At 29.9% G+C, this 15,161-nt stretch overlaps 1 protein-coding gene across 1 annotated transcript; it reads left to right on the top strand.

Moving 5' to 3' along the window:
- The first annotated feature begins 1,488 nt into the window (after positions 1–1,488).
- Positions 1,489–9,987, top strand: LOC105213832 (hypodermin-B). Its single transcript, XM_011186922.3, has 4 exons — positions 1,489–1,771; positions 7,724–7,928; positions 8,105–8,423; positions 9,213–9,987. The coding sequence occupies exons 1-4, from the start codon at positions 1,696–1,698 to the stop codon at positions 9,600–9,602; spliced, it is 990 nt and encodes a 329-aa protein (XP_011185224.2). The 5' UTR covers positions 1,489–1,695; the 3' UTR covers positions 9,603–9,987.
- Positions 9,988–15,161: the final 5,174 nt, after the last annotated feature.

Below are 15,161 nucleotides of genomic sequence, written 5' to 3'. Positions count from 1 at the left end.
ACTGAATAGGTAAGTTTGGTCGCGCGGTACGCTACACGTGTGTGTATTCGCACATATGGGCAGTCATACATACATACATACATAGTATATATATACTCCTATATGGCATAAATATTCAGCAATTGCGTCGAAGGAAAATATTTGCATAAAATTTAGCACTGTGAATGTACACTTCGCATGCAAATCAAATGTTCTATGTGGAGTTTTTTTGCTTTTGGTTTTGCTTTGGTAAATTTTGTGGAACTTTTTTCTTGCATATTAATGGCAGTGTGTGGATATATTAATTATTTGAATTGAAATTGGAAATGTGTGTTGCTAAGGGGAAAATAGTTAAATGCGCTATTTCAGTGTGTAAATGATTAGTCACTTTTCAATTAATTTTTTAATTTTAATTTTCATTTTAATTTCAATTTTCATTTTAATTTCAATTTCAATTTTAATTTCAATTTTAATTTTAATTTTAATTTTAATTTTAATTTTAATTTTAATTTTAATTTTAATTTTAATTTTAATTTTAATTTTAATTTTAATTTTAATTTTAATTTTAATTTTAATTTTAATTTTAATTTTAATTTTAATTTTAATTTTAATTTTAATTTCAATTTTCATTTTAATTTTAATTTTAATTTTAATTTTAATTTTAATTTTAATTTTAATTTTAATTTTAATTTTAATTTTAATTTTAATTTTAATTTTAATTTTAATTTTAATTTTAATTTTAATTTTAATTTTAATTTTAATTTTAATTTTAATTTTAATTTTTTATTATTTTTTCTAAATCATCGACCTAATGTAGAGTAATATCAATAATAAATCTATAATAAAAATTATCGGCATTTCGTAGATTAACAAAAAATTGTTTCTTATCAATAACAACAAAAAAATGCCAACAAAAACAACTTCATGAAAGAACAACGGCTCAGAACATAACAAACAACAACAAAGTCAAAACAGCTACTTGTTCATATGCACCATAAATAATAACAAAAAAATGTTGTTGTTGTTGACTGCGCTGCCAAAGTATTTGTATGCGCATTTGGAATAAGTACAGGTGCGGATTTCGTCTGGTTAGTAAACGGGCGCTGAAGTTAGAAAGTGGGAGATTTTATGTTTTTTATAGATTTTTGAAAATCATATTTTAGGAAATTAATAAGCTTTTCAGTGAAAAAAAATATGGAATATATTAAAAAAAGTTATATATCGGGCCCTACTTCTTTACTTATCTCGAATATCAGTTATGCTGTTTTTGGGAGACTACTTGGACCAAGGGTCAATGTAGTAGAATTTAAAATTGTCGCAGATAAATGAATATAATAACTAGAAAGAGGCCTTTGAGATCCTCCTAAAGTCAATCTAGATCCGCCCCAGTATATAAACATAACGCATACAACCAAGCACCATTATCAACATACGCTCTTGGAGCCAATACATATATATGATTACATACATATATAGACAACTTAGAAGCGCGAAAGCCAGCAAACAGTGATCACCGACGCCGCCGTCGTCGTTGTTGTCATTTTCATTTTCATTTGTTGCTGCTGATTTTTAGAAATTCAATCGAGAATTGTCAACGCTAGAAAGCGGAACATAGTCACAGTTTGAGCTCGTACAGGTGAAAAAAGGAAGTTTTTAACAAAAATTAAAGTGGACCTATTAATCTGCTTGTGTAGCACCTGAAGAAAGCCTGGCAAAATGCATCGCAGCGAAAGTTTAAACAAATTAATGAAAATCTTCATTTTGGCATTCCTGTGCAATGAAATGCATTCGAGTAAGTAAAGCAAAAGCAACAACAACAAAGCAAATGTGCAATCTGTTTTCTTCGGTAAAAAAAGAACGTTGGTGTTGGTGTTTGTCATGCATTTTGTGCACAAGTGGTTTTCCTTAAGTGGCATTTGGTAATTGAAGTGCCAGCTAATGCCAAACGGAATCAGTAGAATTAAAGACAAAACAGAAAAAAAGAAACAAATAAAATTCGCTGGAGTGTGTGAGTGATTGTGCATAGAACAAGGGTTAATAACCGAAAATTTTTTTGTTGTTCTTTTATTATTTTTTAATTATTAAAATTTTATTTTTGATGGTGTGGTGTAATGTTACTTTGCTTATACACAAATCGGTTTGATTTTCAGTGATTTTATTTACTAATGTTGTTTTGACACAGACCATTAATAAAGTTTTCTATGCGGGTTGTGCTTAATTTGCATAATTTGGCTATACGTGAAAAAGTGCTTGTATAATTTTTGGAGATTGTATAATTTTTAGAAAAATATTAAAATTTTTTTTTATTTAACTAACAATTAAAAAAATTAGTAAATATAACAAAATATAATTTAATTTTTATTTTAATAAATTATTAATTTTTTAACAGAACTGTAAATATAAGCTTTTAAAAGCAAAATAATATTATTTATTTAATTTTTTTATGTAAATTTTTTTAATTTATTTTCGAATAATCTGTTTGTAGGACAATTAAGTTTAAATAACATAAATAACAAGGTTTTGAATTGTTTTGGCACAATACTGGTTCTTTTCGGACCAGTTCCCTTTGATGACTACTTCACCAGAGTTCAAATTACAATTAAATTTCATTAAAAACATACTTAAATAGGTACGAGTATACCTAACTATGCGTATTTGTTTTTATGCGTTTTAGAAATCATAATTGCTCAAAAACAGGAAAAAAAAAATCAAAACACTAAGGTTAATAGTTTAAATTGTAATAATATTATTGTTGGTTGCTTTGTGTGTGTTTGTATATAAATGAATTTAGTAGGAAATTGAATTACCGGCTACATAAGGATGGGTCTTATTAAATTTTTCTATTTTAAAAATTTATATTATTAGTATTTTCTAATTTCGACCTTTCTATGCCAATACTTCTGTATTCTAAGATTCAATAATAAAATTTAGATACTATTGGAAGATATTTAGACTTGTCACAAGGCTTCAAAGTTCAGATTTTCAATGGAGGGGTGAAAAATATATTATTAAAACAGTCTATAAAACACTTTGTATGCAATAAAAATGCTTTTAATACGATTTTTCATACATTATATTATATTATTTGAAAGAAAACAAATATTTATTTTTATTTTTGAAAAAGTAATATTTTTGAGTTTTGCTCATTTAGTGGAAATATTCTTTGATAGAAAACAAGTACATAAAAAACACAAAAAAGTGAATAGACACAAAATATTTTTTAAACAATTAACACTTATTGTCCAATAAAAATTTGAAAAAAAATAATCAAAAAATTTTTGATTACCGACAAAAATAAAAACAATGAAAAAACAAGAAAATAAAAACAAAAAAAGAGAATAATAATACCACATACTGTGTTCCAATTATATTTTAATAATTTTGCAAATGACAATTATTTTTGCAACAAACATTGCACTGAATAAAAATGTGTAAGAAATTTGCCTAGATTCTTTATCACTTTTTTTTAATTCCGAATGGGGTTTTTAAACTTTGCCTAACAACACTTGTATATTCTCACCAGCACTTACATACATAAAGGCTAATTAAATTTCACATTTAAAAACTTAAATTACTTTCACACCTACTTGCGCTGTAATTAAAGTAATATCAACTGATACTTGTGCCATACACTTGTTGTGTTACTCACCAAAGAAATTTAATATAATATGGTCTGATGTTTTGGTTTCAAAGTCCGTTTAAAAAAAATTATCGCCATATCTTCAATTAAACAGTCATTAAGTTAAGAAAAAACTATTTACTAATGTAACTTTTTATGATTTAAATAAATAATATTAAATTCCGGATTTTATTGTGCGTATCTATATAAATATATATATTCATATATGCCTATAGTGTTTTCCGTTGAAATTTATAAATATTTATATACTTATATATATAAATAATATAAAACAAGAAAAAACGTGAACTTCGGCTGTACCGAAGCTAATATACCCTTCACAGGTGCATTTCTTTTAGTAACTATATAATTTTTTGGAGATTAAATTATTTTTATGAACAATAACTCACACCAAATTTCGTGAAGATATGTAGTAAAATGCGGAAGTTTTCCATACAAGCCCTTTATTCCGATCGTTCAGTTTGTATGGCAGCTATATGCTATAGTGAATCGATCTGAACAATTTTTTCGGAGATTAAATTATTTCTACGAACAATAACTCACACCAAATTTCGTGAAGATATGTAGTAAAATGCGGAAGTTTTCCTTACAAGCCCTTTATTCCGATCGTTCAGTTTGTATGGCAGCTATATGATGTAGTGGTCCGATATCGGCAGTTCCGACAAATGAGCAGCTTCTTGAAGAGAAAATAACATCTGCAAAATTTCAAAACGATTTCTTAAAAACTGAAGGACTAGTTCGTATATATAAAGACGGACAGACAGACGGACGTGGCTAAATCGACTCAGCTCAACATGCTGATCATTTATATATACACTTTATAGGGTCTCCAACGCTTCCTTCTGGGTGTTACAAACATCGTGACAAACTTAATATACCCTGTCTGTTCAGCGTATAAAAATCATTGTCAATTTAAACTACTACCATTGACCCTAGTTAAAGGTTAACGAATGTACAAGCTAACCTGTAGGAAATTGTTTACCTTTTTTATGAATTTGAAAATGTTTTCAGAATTTAATATATGGTTTTGTTTAATAGTTATAGCAAAAAAATACTGATTTTAGTTTAAATTCATGAAACCAAGTCCGTTTGACTGTTTACAACTACTTATCACTTTTTGTGCTTAATTGAGTCATTACTTTGTAGACCTCTGTTATTGTGTCTATTTTTCATTAAAATTAGAAATTATTTGTTATTTTCTTCTAAGAGAATTGCATATAATTGCATTTGGCCCACATAGGGTTTCTTATCATTATTTCGGTTATCAGTTTGAGTTCAAGGTGAAAGGTCATGCTTGATTTTACTCATAAGTAGTATGAAATATGAATGTCATGCTTTAAATTAAACAAATTTCAAACGAATTATTTACTAATTAAAAATATCTATTAATACAATGTAGGGGGTTCCATATATATGTTGACATATATATTTCGCTTGGAACACCATACAAATGCTTAATAAACTGCAGTCATATTATTTCAACAGCTTTTATTTACGTAAGCAAAAGTCAGGTTGCCTTGTTCCCCGTCAAAAACAAAAGTTATGTTCCCTTAGTTGAATGATTAGCGTTGGGCTTTCCCTACTTTGTTCTAAGCGTCATCACGTTTCAGGCCTTGCTGGCTTGTTTTTGGGCACACCAAAGTTACATTATTTATTAAAGTCATGAGATCAAGGTGTGTGATGCTTTGAAGACTTAGAAACACTCTTCTTCTTTCATAATTGCAGCTAGAATGAATTTATGATATACAGTTGATCTCCTTTTTACACGGTTTTTTTTTTGCACGGTTTTTTTTTTTACACGGTGTTTTTGAACACTTCCCAGTTACCATTTTTACACGGTTTTACTTTTTTTACACGGATTTTTTATTTTAATTGTATACTTTTTTGCAATAAAATCAAAATTCCATCCGTCAATACGTCACAAATCCATTGCTGTTAATAGAATTTAATAAATTCTAAATTAGGTTTAAACTAAAAAATACAAATCTTAGATTCGAAAGCCAGTGAAAAGGTTGCAACAATTTCAATACGTAAACAAATAAATGAAGCTGTATGAAGAAGTGAGAAAAAAGAAGACACAGCGATTAATGACGGAACTTTGAAAAGTATTATTTTTTACCATTCCCAGAATAGTTTTTGTTTGTTCCTTCTAACAGTAATATGTACATACATATAATACCAGAAAAGTCTATAACAACAACAACAGTGAAAATTCTCACTGCACGAATAGATAGAATTTCATGTAAAATTAGATCTTTTTTACACGTTTTCTATTTTTTGCACGATTTTTTTCTTAAATTGGTCCCAATAGTGAGTTTTATATAAAAATTTGTTTTTTTTGCACGAGTAATTTACTGTCCCAGTTAACCGTGCAAAAAGGAGATCAACTGTATTCCTCATATTCATGACACTTCAATTCTTAGAACATCTTCTGTTACGTGTACCTCAACATGCTCCACTCTTACATATGTATATGAACATGTGATGTTATCATGAAGTGCAGTTGTCAAGTTTATTATCAAGGCTAAAAGTTCCGAAATAAAAAAAATGCTATAAAAGTCCATAACATCAAAAGTGTGTACTAAATTAATATGTGCTAAAAATAAAGTTTAATAGAGTGCGCATACTATAAATGGTAGGGGTGTCCTTAAATGTGTTGCGAAAAAATATAATAAAATATATTTATGCTTCACCATAACTGAACTGGAATTTTGTTGGTAGTGACTTCTAGATTCGATTTTCATTTTATTAACGGTTTTTATAGACCTTAACTTAATTTAAATATCACAATTAAGTAGAAATTGTGAAAAAATAACAATTTTCATGAAAATAATGCTTCTATTCTTCTCAGTTTGTAGTAAACAAAGTATAGAATTCATAATAAAGATGTTGATTTATTTCCTGAAATCAGATGCAGTTTGTAAAGAAATTATATCTTAAAGATTATATTTTTTATACTCTCGCAACAAAGTTGCTAATTTCAACTAGGTTTATAACGGTATATTCTTAAATGCCTAATTTAAGGGTCTTGTTTAGAACGTGGATAGGCTTAGGTCCACAAAGGGTATTCTAGAATCCATTATCCCTACAAAACTGGTCAAATATTGAACAAAGGAAATAAAAATTGAAGGTTATATCGATTTGACTTTCCGATACTAAAAAAATATCAAAGAAAAAGCCGAATCTTATACTTATGATAGCTAACGGAGAATAAAATGTGTTCAAGAATTTATTGCAAAAAAATTATTAGTAAAATAATTAAATAAAAAAATATTTTAAAAACATTTTTCTTAATAATTTTTAAATTATAAAATAATATTTGTAAAAATCCTTTAAATTTTTTTTATTTTTTTTTTTTTAATAATTTTTAAGTAAAATAATTAAATAAAAAAATATTTTTAAAAACACTTTTATTTTATTTTTATTTTTTAATAATTAAATAAAATACTTGTTTTTTTCTTTAAAATTTTTTATTTTTTTAAATAATTTTTAAATTATAAAATTATGATATATTTATTATTACATTTTTTAGTAAATTTAGCAAATTTAGTGCTGCTTATTAAGCCATTCTCAGCAAAACTTTCAAAGCAAAAAAAATCTTAAACATTATATATTTCAATAAATAAAAATATTAACACCCCTAGTGTTCGTAACTATATGGCATAAATTATGACTTGGTAACCACTTTAGGCCAAATTGCTTACGCAAACCCGCAACAAATCAACCCGTTTATCAGTCATATTTTAAATCCCAAGCAATTAAATTGAGCGCATTATCATGCTTATCGGTTTTGGAAATTTTCAAAATTGTTCACGAGCATGCATGTACATATGTATGTATGTATGTCGGTATGTAGGTATGTAACGGTATATAGTTGCAGTGCGAAAAAATAGTGCAAAATCATTTATCGCAAAGCGACACGTGCTGCTTATTAACTCTTTAACTGCGTTGACTACGCTTTAACGGCGTTTACGTGCTTAGAGCAACGTTGAAAATTTGGTACAAGAGTGAAACGCATAGAATTAACTGTATTATAATTAAGCTTTCACTAATTTTTATTTAATTCTCATTTTATTTTATTTTTTATTATTCTATTCAAAAAAGGTCTTACACAATCGAATGCCGCGGAACACCCCTTCGATGCCTACCCCAGCAGCTTAAACGGCAGCGAGGCAACATTGGAGCATGCGTACTATCAAGCTTCTATCCGTTTGGCCATTGAAGACTACATGTTTGGCGAGGGACACATTTGCGGCGGCGCAGTGATAGCACCGTCTGTGGTGCTAACCGTCGCACACTGCATACACAAGTGAGTATGAGTAAGCACGCGACGAGCGCATGCTCGCCTAAGCATACACGAGCTTAAACACATATATAGACATGAAAATATACAACCGGTCTTATCATTCGATTGCTTATAACTAGTAAACTATTTCAATATTTATCTACATATTTATGTTTGGTTTGTTTATGGTCTTCTGACAGCTACCGGACGCAGACGTCGCGTCACCCGGCCGAATTGAAAGTGGTCATGGGCACGCTGAATCGTTATCAACGCGACGAACACACGCTCGTCTACGGTGTGACCCACGTTCATCGGCCGCGCACATTCAACGCACACAGCTTACACGATGATATAGCGATCATAATGCTGGAACGTGACATTCCACCCGCACATCCCACTGTGAAACCGATTACTCTCAGTTTAACGGCATTACGCAACGTGAAGGTCTCTGAAACGATGGCAGATGACGCGGTGAAGCAACATAAGTTAGTGGTAACTAGCTGGCTGGTTACTAAAGAGGTTAGTATTTTTTCTACCTACTTTCGACTACCTATAGACCTAGAGAGTAATTACTAATCTATAAACCAGGTCGTGATAGACTATTTTGTGTATTTGTATTATATAGGAGAAGGAGACCATGTGAGATATAAACATTTTATAAATTTTGACCAATTGAATTTTCGAAAATTGTAAATTTTAAAATTCCCGTTATTTTTGAACACACGTAGTATATAACGTGTGTCTCGTAAGAAACCCGCAGAAATTTTTAAAAGTAATTTTTCTGGAGTATGAATCTTCCGTTGGATCTAAATTCTTTTATATAAGTCCGAAGTATTAAAAGTTGCTCTAATATATAGAGTATGGGTTCCCAACCTTTAGAGGTTTTTTTTCGGAGACGCAAAAAAAGTATACTAAAAATGTTTTGTTGTTATAACTACTACTCCTTCAACTTAATCCCATGACGTACATATAAATAACGGTTAGGAGGGAGTACCTCTATTTAGAAAAGACGTCTTCAAAGGCATAAAGGGCTCCAGCCACTATTTCTGATATTGACTCGATTGATCTGAAGACCTTTCATAATTATAATGGAAATTTATCTTTCCATTGGGACTTAATTTTAGTGAGAATCAGGGGTTTGATTATCAAATTTCGAAGGTCGAAAGTATTTTGATTTCTAGGGACTCCCTCACCAGAACTTATATAGAGAAATTTATAGAAGCTTTACTCAGTATTCAAAAATATACGAAAGTAAACTCACTTTAATGACATACCCAATTAAACATAATTTCCATTATCTACTTCCAGCACCTACCCTATACCCAACTGATGTCGTTCAATGCCACCCAACTGAGCGGTCAGCAGTGTGCAGATAAATATGGACAAATCTATGGACCAGATATGGTGTGTGTAGGTTATCTGGGTTCACAAGCACAAGAGACCGCATGCCAACAAGACGCCGGTGCACCGTTGGTGGAGAATAATCAGCTGCTGGCGCTTAACGGCAAACAAAGCGTTGATTGTAAGTCAAACGCAGATCCGGTGACTTTCGTCGATGTTAGTCATCACGCTAATTGGATACTGGAGAAGATTGGAGATGGGAAAAATTGTAATAGTTCCATTTGGGGTATGCTGGCCTTTTTAATATTCACAATTTGGACGGCGAGACGCACGAAATATTTCAAGTTTTGGCTTTAAGTTGAAGTTGTGCGCGGGAGAATATTTAAGTTTATCCGTATTTCTTTTGGAATACATTAGTTTAAGTTGAAATGAATTAAGGCTGAATTTTCTCAAGAAATATTTTTTATTTATGCATACCATAAATGTTGTTGAATTGGAGAGGTGTATATACAAGTTGGGAATGAACCTAAGAAACCTCAAAATATGTAGTTTAGTTTAGATTATATAATCAAGCTGGATTTATTAGTTAACAAATTTTTGTTGAATATTTCTTGCATTTGTGATAGTTTTAGTAAAACGATTATGATTAATTATTTTATTGTAAATATGTATAGCAAATAATTGTAATGGAATTAATTAAATATTTTGTAACTGAAATAAATGTGAATTAAAAATGTTAAAATTTGTTTTTTAATAATTTTTATATTTTTCAAAGAAAAATTTCTTATATTCAACTGATATGACCCCCACATTGCAAAACATATTTTTTATCAAATAACATAACATTTTTATTTATGTAAATAGGTGGCAACGCATTTAAAAAATATTTTCCGTTGTAAAACTTTTAAACCCTTTATTTTGATATTCTTATCTCATAAATTTTCGATTGCATTTTTTTAAAAGATGGCGACCTTATTCAAAATTATTTTCTTTTGTGAGATTTTTGAACCATTTCTGTTTATTTGAATACTTTTTTTATATTAGATTTTTTTCTTTTACATAAATGTTAAACAGGTGGCAACCTTCTTCAAAAAATATTTTTTAGTTGTGAGCTTTATTAAAACTTTTTTGGTTTATGCGATTTCTTTAACTTATTATTTTTTTGTATGATTGAAAATTTCAAAATGGTGGCAACCTTCTAATTTGTTTGTTTTAAATAATTTGGTTGTTACACTGTACAATCGCAAAAAAGGCTTATAAAACCACTTTAAATAGTTTTCATTAAGTGAAATACAATTTATAAAAGAAATCTGAATTAAAATTCGATTTAAATCTATAATTTCGAATATTGATAATTGTTATTTCAATCAAAATAGTTACTTCTTTTCGACCATTATTTTTTTTTTAACTTACAATATAGTTAAGATAAAACGAAAACATTTTTTTTCTAATTAAATATAAATATTTGTGTTAAAACGCAAAGTTAAGCACTGTAGCTTTAACAAGCTGCCTAAAAGTATGCAACGATTTCATATTGAAAATACACAAGTAAGAAAAATCCAAATGAATACATAAATATGATGTATAGATGTATGTGTGTATATGTCAAGTGAAATATATCTTATTATCTCTCCCAATGATTTGTGGATTCTTCAAATAAGTTTCTTATAATCGAAGTAGTAAATACTCTATGAATTTATTTTTCTTGAACAGCAAATTATATTCAATACAACATTGAAAGCTTCCTTGAAATGACAAACTTTAGAAGAAACATTTCCAGTTCTCCGGTATTATTGGATCATATCAATATTCTACTACTACCTAAGAGCCTCTCCTTTTTCAGCAATACAAGCTCCAATGTCTTCTCATAAATATTCTAAAACATAAGACACCATGAAGAAAGCGGTATATACGAACTTAATCAGTGTATTAGCCATCTTTTATTTTCAATGTTTTAATTTATGATACGATCTAACTTCATACACACGACCTACTTTTAAGTTTGTTTGGCGATCACAACATTGAACTATTCTTTCATCACGTCTAACTTCCACTTTTGGTTTTCATTATAAGATTTTTTCGTCTTCTTCCCCTATTAAATAGTGTTTACCGCTTTGGTAAGTACCAAAAGTTCAAAAGTCTGATTTTCCATTGTGGTGACTAATAGAATTATTTTAATTCTTTCTTACACTAAAAAATATATAATAAACTGCAACATTTGGTAATTAAGCGAGAAAAATGCTGCAAAGAACGACACGATTTTCACTTGTTAATGCCAAATTTTTATTGAGTTCATTTTTTTTGTATAAACACATTACTACAATTTAAGAGGACCCAATAGGAAATTTTCGGCAAAGGTTACATAATTGTTATAGTTAAAACTATTTTTTTAAATTGTTGTTACCTTTTTGAAAAACTCTACTTTTATCTTTCTGAATTGTTCTTAAGTAAAAATATTTAAGGTAGCGGTAGACAATACTATACATCTTTGAAAGATCTTGACATAACCTACAAAACGACGTTATGCATGATTAGTTTGGATATTGCGTTCAACAGTTATAGAGGGGTAAACATGGAGTTCACTAACGCCGAATTTCGCGATATTTTAAAGTTTTCCTTCGTTAAAGGCAAATCCGCTAGAGAAACGTTCCGTGAGATTAATGGTGTTTTGGGGGATGGTACTGTATCACTTCGAACGGCGGAGGAATGGTTTCGACGATTCAGAGCGGGTGAAAACAACACCATAGATAAGCCAGCCGGCGGAAGACCTGTGACGACGAATACCGATCAAATCATGGAAAACATCGAGTTAGACCGGCATGTGGCATCTCGTGATATCGACCAGGAGATGGGAGTTAGTCACCAAATCATTTTAAACCATCTGCAGAAGGCTGGATATACAAAAAAGCTTGATGTTTGGGTGCCGCATGATTTGACGCAAAAAAAACCTTCTGGGCCGAATCAACACTTGCGATATGCTACTGAAACGGAACGAACTCGACCCATTTTTGAAGGGGATGGTGACTGGCGACGAAAAATGGATCACTTTCGATAATATCAAGCGAAAACCGTTGTGGTCGAAGGCCAGGTTTTGTTGCTGGTGTAAAGTTGAAATCAAAAAAGGCTTGTGAAAAGTGACTGTCCGAGTTCTTCGCAAATAAGGAGGGCGGCTTCTACCAGGAGGGTATAATGAAATTACCATCTAGATGGAAACAGATTATCGAACGAAACGGGGCATATTTGAACTAAATCCGATCACTGTAACACTTTTTATAATGCATTGAATAAAAAGCAAAAAAGCGGAATGTGAGATATTTGCCAACCTAATATAATGGCGAAATCTCTCTTTAAAATAAAGCTAAATTCTTGACCTTAACATTAAATGATAAGCGTTTTATTTTTTCTTGAAAACTTTTTCTTGAGTGGAAGTAAGAATCAAGGATTATGTATTTTACAATGTAACTAAATGTAACTCGTACGATTGCAATTTTTTCCGACTGGGTACTTGATCTTACATACAAACCTAGATACAAGTGAGTATATACGAACATCTGTACTTAAATTTATGTTGGCAGCATGTTATGTGTTAATTACCCATTAACATGACCATAATTATGGTCAACAACAATTATTTTAACAAGGTATATTGGCAGGCATAATACACACATATGCATATGTAAATATGTATAAGATTGTGTATTGTATTTATATACAGTTGTACTAACTGCCGTAGTGTTTTTGTAAAAATTAGTCTTTGAGTTGACTAAAGTGTGGGAGTGCGTCTCTGAGTGTGTTGAGTGTCACGAAAATTCATTTTATGTAAAAATAAATCCATGAGATATATAAATATAAATACATATGTATATCTATGTAAATGTATGTTTGTAATATTATTTTCGCGTAAAGCACAAATATTGCATTTATTTTTATGGTTAATAAAATTTTAAAAGTGCATTTGGCACTCGACAGAAATAATTTGGATTTTCCAAACACTTATGTAATTCGAGGTTAAATGCGGAAATTGTCGATTTTCAAATGGATTTTGATGAAAACTGAAAATTCCACAGATTATGACCTCAGAAAACATTTGGCTTGATACAAAATTAATTTTGTGATTTATATAAATATGTATTATATAAATTATATGTAAAATAATTACTTCAAGGTATCTAAAAGAGTTTCTTATTAACATTCTCTGCGAGTTGTGGCAATTCTTTTCTAATTAAAACGGAAATATAATCCCATTAAACGTATTAATTTATGCAATTTAATCAAGCCTCTCTACATTTTACAGATTTACATATACTACAGAATATTTAAAACACACTTAAGTTTTTTATTGGAAATATATGTTTATCGATTTGAAATTTGTATTTTTTTTATATTTTTTTCTTGGTTTAACGGTACATTAGCGCTGTGGACAGTTTCGTTATGATGCCGAAGAACTCATAAATCTAATTTATGGCCGCAATTATGTGCACATGTGTGCATAGGTATAGATGTATAACGGTATATATATATATATATATACATATATACATACATTTGTATTTGAGCATTGGGGCTGGGGCTGTTGTTGTTGACGAATCGAAGGGGTCGCACTGCGTGAGTGCCAGTTCTAATGTCCATAATGGCATGTGCCATTGATTTCTGCTGACTAAATCGACGAGTGATGCGGTGTAGAAATAGTTTGTTTGGACGTTGTGTTCGAAATTAAAAGTTTTCAATGATTTTAAAAAGTTTATGCAAAATTTATAAAATATTTTGTTTAAAATTTTATGAAATGATTTACATCACTTAGATGGAGTGTCATTGCAGGAAGTTTTTCCAAATTAAATGTGTTATTCGAGAATCAATGGTTTAAGTATGAATGCCAATAATTTGGAAAACGGTAATAGGATTGGTTTGGTTTAATTTGATGTCATAAAAGGTAGTTCAATCGGATCCTCAGGTATATGCTTGAATGGTAAAATGTCATAAGAAAGTGTTCTTTAGTAATCAGAAAGATTCCAAACTAATAATGTGTGAGATATAAATCTTACAGTTAAAGGTGTGTTAAAAAAATAACAGTACTTTTCTCAGGCATCTACATTAACGTTGCCGCCTTCAAAATAGTCCCCATTCGATAGTATTAAGTGCAATGCAAACACTTCTCCCAATCACTCGAAACACTTCTCAAACACAATTTTTGGGATAACCTTTGGCTCTTTCAGCGATTTCTTGTATGTCTGTAAAATGAAGGCCGGGGCATCGTTTCATCGTTACAGTATTGTAGTTGGCCAAGAATTCTCGAACAAGCAACGAAGTGTGAGCTTTTAACAAACGTAAAACGTCAAGCTCATAAAACACATCTAACCTTAGTCTGCTACGGACAAAAATTTTTCGTATATCAGAGATAATTAAAATTTCGACTTTTGGACCCGTAAAATGTTAAAAGTCCCGTTATTTTTGGACACATCACGTATATGACTTGTTGTATTGTCGAATTATAGAGATCGGACTTGCTGGATTAAGATACAGTGGAACTTCTCTAACTCGAATCACTATAATCCACAAAAAAAATTCGAGTTAGAGAGACTTCGAGTTATAGAATTTTCATTATAACATATAAATTTTCAAAAAGCTGTAAAATATAGATTTATATACAGTTTTATTTACTTCGAAAAAATTTTGATGGACATACGATAAAAGATGTTTTCTGTAATTTTGTTTGTGGCATTTTGCTATTGTTTGGCTCTTGACTTCTGTATCTCATGCCTTTTTTACACGATTTATGAAATCTATAAGTGTAATATCAAATTTTTTGTTCGTATCCGTACGATATAGAGGTACTCTTTTATAATTCTGCCTCGAGAGAAAAATTTTAAATTTTGTATTATCCCCTCAGCAAAAAGTACGATTTATGGAACGAAATTT

The sequence above is a fragment of the Zeugodacus cucurbitae genome, chromosome 5, assembly GCF_028554725.1.
Source record: "Zeugodacus cucurbitae isolate PBARC_wt_2022May chromosome 5, idZeuCucr1.2, whole genome shotgun sequence".
NCBI classification, from domain to species: Eukaryota; Metazoa; Arthropoda; class Insecta; order Diptera; family Tephritidae; genus Zeugodacus; species Zeugodacus cucurbitae.
The sequence above is the reverse complement of the archived record's forward strand: the minus strand, read 5'-3'. Positions and strand labels throughout refer to the sequence as shown.